This window comes from Lolium perenne, chromosome 5 (assembly GCF_019359855.2).
Source record: "Lolium perenne isolate Kyuss_39 chromosome 5, Kyuss_2.0, whole genome shotgun sequence".
Lineage (NCBI taxonomy): Eukaryota > Viridiplantae > Streptophyta > Magnoliopsida > Poales > Poaceae > Lolium > Lolium perenne.
In genome coordinates, this window is record NC_067248.2 from 260,586,107 (window position 1) to 260,597,487 (window position 11,381).

The window sequence follows — 11,381 nt, forward strand, 5'->3', positions numbered from 1 at the left end:
CAGGTTCGTGTGCCCAAAATCTAACAAGGAGAAAAAGAAAGCATTTTTTTCAACGAAATGAGATTTTTTGTTGTTGAGAAATTCAACGGAATGAGATGATAATATGCCAAAGGTTAGCTTGGACGTCTGGGCTCATCGGCCTCTTTTGGCCCATCTCTTGACAGCCCACCAACGGAGTTACCCGTGCCTCTTTTGGCCCGACGCGCACACTCCATCTCCTAGCTCGTCCAGCCAGCTCCTGTCCCCATCCCCAAATCGGAGCCAGCGCCGCCGGAATCCTCCGCCGCCTACCTCCCTCCTTCCGAGCAGTCCGGATCTTTTCTCCATCACCGAGGCTTCTCGCTATCGGAATATCAACTTCGAGGCTGGCATGGTAACTAAGCGACAGAGATCGCGGGCGAGCGGGTGACCGAGAGGCGGCGGAGGAGGAGGGAGGAGGAGGCAGGGCGTGCATCGGCGGCGGTCTTACCGTCCTCCCCGGCCGGTGGCTATTCTGGTAAGAGCTACTGCACCATGACACGACTCGAGCCTCTTTTAGTCCACATCGCTTACTTTACATAAATTGGCACTGGTTAGGTCAGACTCAGAGTAGAAACTGTAGTAGGAGTATACGGTAGAGGGTATAGGATACTGTTGTGTTCAAAATATTATAATATCCTTTCTTCATTGTTTAGAGTCGGGATGTTTAAGACCAGCTGAACTTTAGGATCTCATTTCTTGGTACATTGACATGTACTAGATTTCTCATAAATCTTTGTAACAACAGAGCTCATTTTAAGCAACAGAGCTTATATCCTAGTGCCTGTAGCCTTGTATACTCGAATGGATGTGCTTGTATAAAGGAATTATGTGACTGTTCAAAAAAATATGATGATGCTGAACTGTCGTGTTTGAATGTGTTTTCATGAAATTATATTCAGCACGCTATGGCACTGCTTCTCAATCTCATAATGAATTTCACAGCTAGGTTCATATACTACTGCATGGGAGGTTGATGCGAATTGAGGCGCTTCCACCATCGCGTTACAGCAGGTTCCGACAAGAACAAGGTAATGGCAACCACCATCGCGTTATTGCAAGACATCCTTGTCAGCATCCTTGTCCGCGTCCTGGGGAGTGAGATGTAATAGATTTCTCATAAATGTTAGTAACACCAGAGTTCATTTTAAGCAGCAGAGCTTGTGTCGTGTTTGTATATATGTTTTCATGAAATTATTATTCAGCACACTATGACACTTCTTCTCAATTCCACAATGAATTTCACAGCTAGGTTCATACTACTACATGGGAAGCTGATGTGATTTGCGACGTGTCCACATCGGAAGGGTTCCATTCCAACAAGAACAAGGTAATGGCAACCGCCAGCACGTTCTTACCGCAAGATGTCCTAGCCAGCATCTTGGTCCGCCTCCCGGGGAGCGACCTCCGGCGCCTCCGCCGCGTCTGCAAACAGTGGAGGGACATCATCTCCGACACCAAATTCATCCACGCTCACATGGTCCAGAAGCCACGGCTGCCCCCGACCCACACCATTGTCTTCTTTCCGGGATGCGACTATGGCAGCTCCAAAGATCTACCGAATGGCAGGGGCTTCCTATTCGACGAGCACTGGCAGCTCACGGCCGAGCTCGCAGTTGGCAGGTGGGATAAGCTGATAGGCGCTTGCAACGGCCTGCTCTGCTTCCTGGAATCTGGCCAGGGCTCCATCAAAATTGTAGAGCCATTCACCGGCGAGTCGCTCGTGGTGCCACAACCACCAGATGTGTCGGGGCCAAGGTGGACAGTCAACCCTGCAGCTTACTGCTTTGGTTTCGATGCTATGTCCAGGCGATACAAGATCGTACACCATGGCTACCTCGAAGACAGCAGCCCACGAGAGGGAGAGTCTGTTGATGATGAAGAACTGCACGTGTACACGGTGGGGACATGCAAAAGCTGGACGAGGGTGCACGTGGCCCACAAGGTATACGGAGAGGCATACGGCGACCCTTCGTGTGTGGATGGGGCTGTGTACTGGCCCACGAGAAGTGGTCATGGGAAGCGTGGCACATACGAGAAGCTCGTGCGCTTTGATCTGGCGACGGAGAAGGTCACACTGGAGGCGGCCGTGCGCTTGCGGCTGGATGCCCCAGGGTCAGAGATGGCAGACTACTGCAAGCTGGTGGACTCAACGCCTTGCGTGGTGACCTACGGCCGACACTGCGAGTGGGACGTGTGGTTTCCTGAAGCTGAAGAGGGAGGTGTCGGCTGCTTACCAGGGGCATGGGTATTGTTGAGCGATTGGACTGACGGGGGACTGTACCTTCGCAGCATGAAAAGGAGCCTGGAATTTGGCCCAAGGAAAGTGCTGTTTGAGGCGAGCAAGGGTGAGCCGCCTGCCTACAGCTACAATGGTCGAGTGTCGTTCGTCCCGGCTCACCGTCGCCAGCAGCTCCCAATAGCAGGAGGTCCGCAGAGGCCGAGCGAACAATATTCTGGAAACACGTTTGGGTACACCCCCACAGTGTCCGCTGCTCCATTAGCACTCTACTTGGGCACGCCTAGTCCTTAGCCATTGCTCCGACCATTGCCCCATGTTCCACTGCAATGAACAGCAACATTATATCATGTCTGGGAACATTCTGTGGTAACTACTAGGTTGAACTGCTAAAACATGCTAACGGGCATGCGTGTAGAGATTCCATTTTGTGATAATGGGAGAGGTAGGAAGCTCCGTGTGAGGCAATCTGTGTTTGTAAAAGTATTGTAGTTGTACCGTTAAATAGTACTACGTATGTCTTAAGATTATATTTGCTGTTTCAGGTAAGTATTACCTGATCAAGTGGATGAGTGGGTGTTGTCGTGCTAGGTTTTGTTTAGGTGGATCATTTGGTTTGGCCGCGACATATGGATGAGTACACCTGTTGTATATTTGGAGGATTTGCACTGCCTGTAGCATGCTCGTGTTCAAAAGTGGGCATGTGTGGCTCTGGGTTGCAGTCCATAGAACTACAGTAGCCGTGTTGTGCCGTCTTACTCTTTCAGTAAGTAGAGTTGCTGTAGCAGTAATGCTATGTCTATTTTCTTCTGGTTCAGTGGCAGTTTTGTATGGACCGGAAAGCTGAACTGTTAATATCTGAAGAATGATGCATCTATGCTACTCCATTCTGAAATGTGGCTTGAATAAAAGAGTAAGAAGGTTTGGGCCATGTCAACCTCAAATTCTTGAGAAATTTGATTGCAAAAAATAGTCTAATATACTTCATACTACATGTACATACTCTCTGGTATGATAGATACTCATTATGAGAAACACGCGTGGGTGTAACTACACCTTTGAGGTAATGATTTATGATGAAGATGAAGCCTACTTGTTTTCTTACCAGTACAAGAAAAATGCAATATATCAGGAGCAAAGCAGGTTTTACACACGGCCATTCTTCTGTAGCCAATTTATGTGGTCCTAGCAGAAATTATCTAGATTACTGGCAGCAAATTGGAATACATACTAATAGTTCATTGGCTGAAATTCATACGGCATTTGCAGGGAATTGAAGGAAAAATTCGCTCTCATGTGCATCTGATTTGCAACCCTCTTTTGCAACAAAATATATTAGGCGTTGTATCAAACACTAACTATAAATGTGCAAATTCAAAATAAATCAAAAGTCTCATGAGAGAATATATGAAGAAGTAGCTCGTAATTTATTCTCCTAAAGGTGAGTTCTTATGCATATTCTGTATAATCATTGCTTTCTGTACCAGCGTTCTGTACACTTCCCCCAACCATCTGTTTTTTCCAAGTAATCACCAACGCTGAAATATGTGAATTTAGGATTTATTTTCATTTGAATAATTGAAAACGAAAGCTGGGATTTGTCGAAAACATTTGCTTTCTTCTTTCCAGTTCTCCGGAAGATATCAACATTTGTTTTGTGATAAAATAAAATTGTATGGTAAGCTTGGTGAATAGTCGTTTGGTATTCAGTTATTTCTATGATATATAATTGTCAACATGGATGTTTGGGTGTTCCAAAGTAGATTGGGCATTTCAATTGCAGCAAATTAGGTATCCGTATCATGCCCTATTGTAGAAAGTTCGGTGTTACTATATGGATTTTTTTTATGTAGAAAGTTTCAGAAATTTCCATAATAATATTCTGGGTGGCTGAGGTTTTACTTAATTCAACATTCACAAGGATTGTATGGTATTTTGTTGGAAAACCAGGAAGCAAAGCTATGCCTGCACTTCGAGTAGTTGATATATTATAATGTCCCGCCTTCTACCGGGGTGTACTGATATGTTTACTTCACATTATATATGTGTATGCATGTGATCAAATCCATTATGTTTCACTATTCCCTCTTCTTGGACTATTATTTTGGACTGTACTAGATATATAAATTATATTGCGTAATCTTATATAATTAAGTAGATTATCCCCACTACCACACTCGCAACAAGCAGTTATACCACATCATCATTTGATCTTTTTATTTTTTTTATTAGCAGCAAATTATCACTTCCTTTTCTTCTAATAAATCATGTGATTGGCCACGGGCTCATATCTATGTTTTTCTTTATGTTCCCCCGGACTCAAGTAGCAAAGACCTGCACAACCTGTGCCCTCCACAGTTGTTGTAAATGACACTTTATCTTCTAAATCGTTCCACTTCTTTTGCTCTTTACCTTCTCCATTGAATCCTCCAAGAAACCGGCACACTAACACCTTACCATTTTCTCTCCTCCATGATCTCTACAAGAAGAAATTTGTGGAGGCATCTAAGCAGCCTGCGTCTGGAACTGATGAAGAACCTGAGGAGACATTGTGCTACAAAAACCCCTACTCCATAGCTGCAGTCTACAGTCATATGACCATTGAGCACAATTTTCTTCCACCATAGTTAGGCATTCTTCATTACTTTTCGAATTTTTCACGTGGCAAACAGTTTGGACAAAGCACGCAGCCGTGTTTCTGTTGATGCTTCCCCTATTGCTCTCTGCTATATTATTGTTGATGCCATCACTGATCGATCCACCCCTATTTGGTACATATACTTCTTATGGTTGTTGATTATGGTTTGGCTTCAGTCAATACATGTGCAACCCAATATGCATATCCACTTGATCGAGTTAACAAAGGCTTGCACAGATGTATACTGGACGCAATGCACTGGATAAAAATCTCATTTCAGATGTTATTTCTTCTCAGGTTTCTCAGATCTTGCTGTCATTACCATACAAAGCAACTAGGTATGCGTCTGTGAAAAAATCCACAAGGTATGCCATGTTATCTCTCTACAGTGTACGTGCAGTAGCCCCCTATCTATTTATGAAATTTCTGATTTTAGTTCTGCCATGAGTATCATTAAACTCAGTTTTCTATATGTGTACTAGCTGATGAATGTTTTTTTTTTCTGTAGCCTTTGTCCTGCTAAACATACGGAGATGTGATTCTCAAAAGGAAAATATAGAGGTGCAGTGAACATGCTACGCCATCATTTTAACCGCTATGGTTTTAGAGATAAGGGTGTAACATTCCACATGTTTGGGGGCTTATGAGATATAAACAACTACCATTGCTAGCTTCACTAATGTGTGCAATTGTTCCCTAAATTAGTTCTGAAATCTGTCATGCATTCATATTTTGTTTTGTTCTTTATCTTAAGAACTATCTTTCTTTTCCTTTTTATGGCTTAATTTGGCTCGGACTTAAAACTTTTTTTGTTTTGCCTTTTGCATGATTTGGATGCTTTACTTTTATGGACATTGGAAGAGGCTTCTTATATCAGTAAAATATCTCAGGTGAATTTGACAACAAATATTCACATGTCAAAAAGTATACTAGAAAGCATCTTATCCAGAGTAAAATACAAGATTGTGCTCTTATTGAAGTCACATTTATAGTCATTCTCAAAGCAACTTTATTACTTACCAAAATCAGAGTAATCTTCTTCAAAGCTCAGTGTAATCCCCTTTAAAGCAGTTAGAGGAAATGTTGTAGTTTGGTGACATTTGACTTGAGCAAATGCATATATTAGACTATTAGAGACACATATGTGTTACTCAATATTCATGTTCATCATCTTATTATTGTTTATTCACATCAAATTGTACTCTATATCGTCCTATATCTACTAAGAGCGCGTCAATTGCATCCTGCATCAGACGTCAAGCCATGCTCTCCGTGACTTCATTGGGATACCTCTACACCTTCGCACCAAAGGTGAATGACTAATGTTTTGATCAGTGTTTGCTTGCATGTGCTAGATGCTTTCCCGCAAAAAAATAGGTAGCTAGGTGCATGCCTCAGACATGGAGAATTACTGAAGTGACAATTTGCTTTTGACTTTTTACTTATTCATGGTGCATACGGATGGCTCTTGAGCAGGGACAGCGATCCAACAAGGATGAGCTTCTACTTACGGAATAAGTAGAAACTAGAATTCACAATGTTTTTGAAATTTAGCAAGTTTCTTGTTATGTTGTACAATTTTTCTCTTATTGAAGAATTACGGGCACATGCTTGAAGAAATTTGACAAGCACCTGTGTAAGAATCTTACTCCTTTTTTTAAATCTTAATAGTACTTTGACCAGGCTGTTGCTTCATTTTGAATATCTAAACGCTTCCTGATTCAGATATGGTCGAGAATGGGCAACTGAACTTTATGGATTTTACACATTGGAATGCTAACATGCAAGTGCGAGCAACGACTTAGCGGGGGCATGTGTTCAAAGGCTGGCACCATTAGAGATAAACACATTGTCATCCACAAGCAAGATGTTCCTTTGTGTGTTTTTGTTTTGTATGAACAATGGATAACTATCTTTTTTTCCTGTAGACAAATATTTCATTTGACTTTTTTCCTAATATCATAAGTTGTGTCTTCCAACAACTTCAAAGATGAATAAGAGCTCTCCTATTGTTTTTCTGCATGTGAAACAATACAGTGAATTGTTTTCAACAGAATGTATGATCACATGAAACCATTTGTCTGATATTACTGTATGCATAATCAAAAAATTATGAGTGCCTATGCTTTGCTCCATTTTTTTTGCGCAATGCTTTGCTGTCTATGGTTGGATGGTGTCATTTCAGCATTGAAAGGACACGGATGTCGCCTAGGGGGGGGGGGGTGAATAGGCGATTTAAAACTTTTACGAGATGGGCTTAACAAATGCGGAATAAAACTAGCGTTTACTTTGTCAAGCCCAAAGCCTATATACTATTGTTCACCTATGTGCACCAACAACTTATTCTAAGCAATGGTTCACCTATGTGCACCAACAACTTATGCTAAGCAATACAAGTAAGTATGTGATAGCAAGATATATATAACTTCAAGCACGATGGCTATCACAAGGTAAAGTGCATAAGTAAAGAGCTCGGGTATAAAGATAACCGAGGCACGCGGGAGACGATGATTTATCCCGGAGTTCACACTCTTGCGAGTGCTAATCTCCGGTGGAGAGGTGCGGTTGCTTAGTGCTCCCGAACGCCACAAGAGGCTCACCTTGAGGTGTGGTTGCTCGATGCACACCAACGCCACAAAGGCCTCACCCCAAGATGCGGTACTCACACCACACACCGAACGCCACGAAGGCGCCTCACCTAAATCTCCGGTGACCCTCGCCACAAAGGCCTAGGTCACGGTTCCACTAAGGGATTTCCTTCGAGGCGGAAACCGGACCTTACACAAAGATTGGGGCACACATCCACAACTTAATTGGAGGCTCCCAACAAACCGCCACAAAGGCCTAGAATCCGTCTAGGGTTCCAAGAACCCAAGAGTAACAACTTCCTTGCTTTCACCTCCACGAATCACCGTGGAGAACTCAAACCGATGCACCAAATGCAATGGCAAGAACACCACAAAGATGCTCAAGTCCTTCTCTCTCAAATTCCAACAAAGCTACAAAAGCTATTGGGGGAATAAGAGAGGAAGAACAAAGGAATTCACAAAGAACACCAAGATCTAGATCTAGAGAGTTCCACTCACAAAGAGATGGATTTGATTGGTAGAAGTGTAGATCTAGATCTCCTCTCTCTTTTCCCTCAAATGGGGGCAAGAATCATGGAGGGATTGAGAGAAAGGGCAAGCTTCTCAAGAACAACAATGGAGGAGAGAGAGAGTAGAAGAAGCAACAGCCCAAGGAGGAAGAAGGGGGGTATTTATACCCCCCAAGAAAATCGAGCCGTTGGGCAAAACCAGGGCCGGATAATCCTGCCTAAGTAAGGGCCGGATAATCCGCCCCCCCCCCCCCCGATAATCCGGCCTCTGGGACAAAACCTGGTCAAAATCCGGGCAAATGTCCGGCCCCTATACTGAGCAGCAATTCCTGAGGTCCTTAGCCGATTTCGAGGGGGCCGGATATTTCCAAAATATCCGGCCCGGATAATCCGGCCTGGATATTTCCGAAATATCCGGCCTAAGCAAACTGCAGAAACACCAAAACTAAAACGGGCATAACTTTTGCATCCGGACTCCGATTTCGATGATCTTGGGCTCGTTGAAATCACAACAACGAGCTCTACAACAATATGCATAGAAACATCATAGTACAGCAAAGGAGGATAGAAACAAATGATGAAAGGTTTGACCTATCTCAAAAAGACATACCGGTAAAACCTCCAATCTTGAAAATGCAACAAGTTGCCCATGGAAAAACCATTCTCAATGAACTAGAGCTTGTCATGAGAATAAGCACAAGATCTAAAACATCACATGGATAAGATCCAAATAAAACCAAGTAAGATGATGAACCAAACTCGAAAACGCAACAAGTGATCTATGCGAAATCCGTTTTCGATGAACTAGAGCTTGTCATGAGAATAAGCACAAGCTCTAAAACATCACATGGATAAGGTCCAAATAACAACCAAGAAACATGATGTAAGGATGCAAAGGTTTGAGATCTCTCCGAACGATACGATCGAGTTACTCACTCGAGAGCCCTCTTGATAGTACGGCAACTAAACTATAAACCGGTCTCCAACTACACTATGAGACCGGTGAGAAAGAAACCCTATCAAGAGCAAACCTTATACTTGCGCATTCCACTTGAGCTCGATGACGACGATCTTGACCTCAACAAGATGGAACGCCTTTCTTGCTTGTGCTTGCTTGACGAAGTCTTGTGGATTGCTCCCCCATAATCCACCATGGGAGAGCTTCTTCTTCGGCGCATCTTCACATAACCATGACCACCATGTGGATTGCTCCCCCATAATCCACCATGGGAGAGCTTCTTCTTCGGCGCATCTTCACATATCCATGATCACCATATGGATGGCAAGACTCAAGCAAAGGATCTCTTCGAGATGGCTCATCTTGAACTTGCACATCATTTCTTCATTCTTCATCATGTTGATGTCTTGAAGTAACTTGAGGGCTCACTTCATCTTCATCTTCAAGAAATACTTGACACTTGATATCCTTCATCAATTTCTTCTTATTGCAACCTTGAAGCCAACATATGGTTCAAGAATTGCCTATGGACAACTCCTACAAATATAACTCAATGCAAACATTAGTCCATAGGGATTGTCATTAATTACCAAAACCACACATGGGGGCTCCATGCACTTTCAATCTCCCCCATTTTGGTAATTGATGACAATCTCTTTGAGAGGGTTTATATAAGGAATTTAAGTAACAAATAAGTTGAATCTATAGAGCTAAGTCCCCCATAATATATGCATGTGTGAATGATCTTGACTTTCATTGCATATATTGGCATTCAAAGCCTAGTGGAGTTTCCTCTAAATATTCAACTATGCAAAGCAACAAGATGCAATGCAATAAAGGCACATGCTTAAGCACAAAGCAAAGATATAACCAAATTCCCTTAAACCCTCCAAACTTCTCCCCCATTGGCACCAATTGCCGAAATGGGTGAAAAATTTAGAAGGCCAATATAGTGAGAGTTCCTCCATAGCGTGTGCATTTCTCATAATTTGAGTGGAATCAAATGCACATATCCAATTACGAATATTCGGAAGGAATCACACCATAGATAGGATCAAAGATTGCAAAAAGATAACAAAGCCAAGAAGCTTCAACAAATGAAGCAAGCAACCAAATGAACCACAAAGAAGATACCAAAAGAAAGATAGATATTATGATAAGATCAAGAAGATTGCTCTAAATAATATGAGGAAGCTCTCCAAGGTTTGTGCACAAAACTAGACAATTTGCATTGGAGTATAAAGTGCACAAACATGGAATCATCACTCCCATGATATCATTCAAAAACAAAAGATACCAAGTGAATCAAACTCTAATGATCACCACAAGATAGTGTTCTAAATCAAATGAGGAAGCTCCCCAAGGTACATGCATAAAATAAAATGTTGCATTTGAATACAATATGCATAACATGGAATCCTCACTCCCTCATTACCATTTAAAACACAAACATTTGCAATAGATCATAGATAGAAAATTAAGCTTACCACTTGCAACAAACAAATGGTTGAGCAACAAGTAAGAGGCACCATAATAAAAGGCTCAACCAAGAGGATATGTGAAAGGCATGATAAAGCATATTATAAGACTATTACAAGGATGAGCAAAAAGCATCATCATAGTCTTCAATGAATTATATTGCTTAGCATGACCAATCAACACGCAACAAATAAATAAGATATCGAATGGAGATGTATCATCTCTTATGTGTATAAGTTTCTCTAAGTGAGCAATATCACAAAGATATTTATCCACAAAGAAACATGCACACACAAAATAGATACACAAGTAATATAGCATGATATCCAAGACAAAGTCATGCAATATACCAATAAGAATTTTTGCTTAATAGCATGGCCAAAGGCTCAATTTTATCTTATTGTACATTCATGAACTTCAACCACAAACAACTAAAATACATCACAAATATCAACAAGGGATAGAAGATAGTTGGGATGCATTTGAGAAAGGCAACAAGTATCACAAACGGGGATACTAAAAGAAATAACTCAATTTGCACTTTCATCGATATTGCACATGTGAGAGGCTTGAGGAATTGATATGCAATAAAATTGCTAGATAGGCATAGATGGGATGGGTGAATCATGATCATGATTTTATATACTTCCCAACATATGTGCTCATCTCAAACTACTCACATTCGCAATAAAGAGGTTTCGTTAAGATTTTAGCAAGAAGCACAACATTTGCAAATCAAGAGATTCATGCCAAGATGCAACCACATGGTTGGATTCTAGAAAAATATGCATGAGAAGATACTTGTTACCGAGATAGCATTGGTGAGGATGTAGTAGATATGTGTTCGTTGACCATCCTAGCTTGCCTCAAGTTACCAGTGCGTCACCACTTCTCCCCAAGAGTGAGACAAGCATCCAATGCATATCCATTGTACCTAACACAAAGGTAAGTA

At 41.9% G+C, this 11,381-nt stretch overlaps 1 protein-coding gene across 3 annotated transcripts; it reads left to right on the plus strand.

Annotated features, from left to right (window-relative positions):
- The first annotated feature begins 209 nt into the window (after window positions 1-209).
- Window positions 210-3,067, plus strand: LOC127325893 (putative F-box protein At1g32420). 3 transcript variants are annotated; one of them, XM_051352720.2, is made up of 3 exons: window positions 210-496; window positions 964-1,049; window positions 1,267-3,067. In XM_051352720.2, the coding sequence occupies exon 3, from the start codon at window positions 1,352-1,354 to the stop codon at window positions 2,549-2,551; it is 1,200 nt and encodes a 399-aa protein (XP_051208680.1). In that variant the 5' UTR covers window positions 210-496; window positions 964-1,049; window positions 1,267-1,351; the 3' UTR covers window positions 2,552-3,067. The 3 variants fall into 3 exon arrangements, with proteins under 3 accessions (XP_051208680.1, XP_051208681.1, XP_051208682.1); XM_051352721.2 differs by having other exon boundaries at window positions 968-1,049; XM_051352722.2 differs by lacking the exon at window positions 964-1,049.
- The last annotated feature ends 8,314 nt before the right edge of the window (window positions 3,068-11,381 follow it).

Coding starts and splice junctions, on each gene's coding strand:
- LOC127325893 (XM_051352720.2), top strand. CDS start 1,352: ATGGCAACCGCCAGCACGTTCTTACCGCAAGATGTCCTAGCCAGCATC.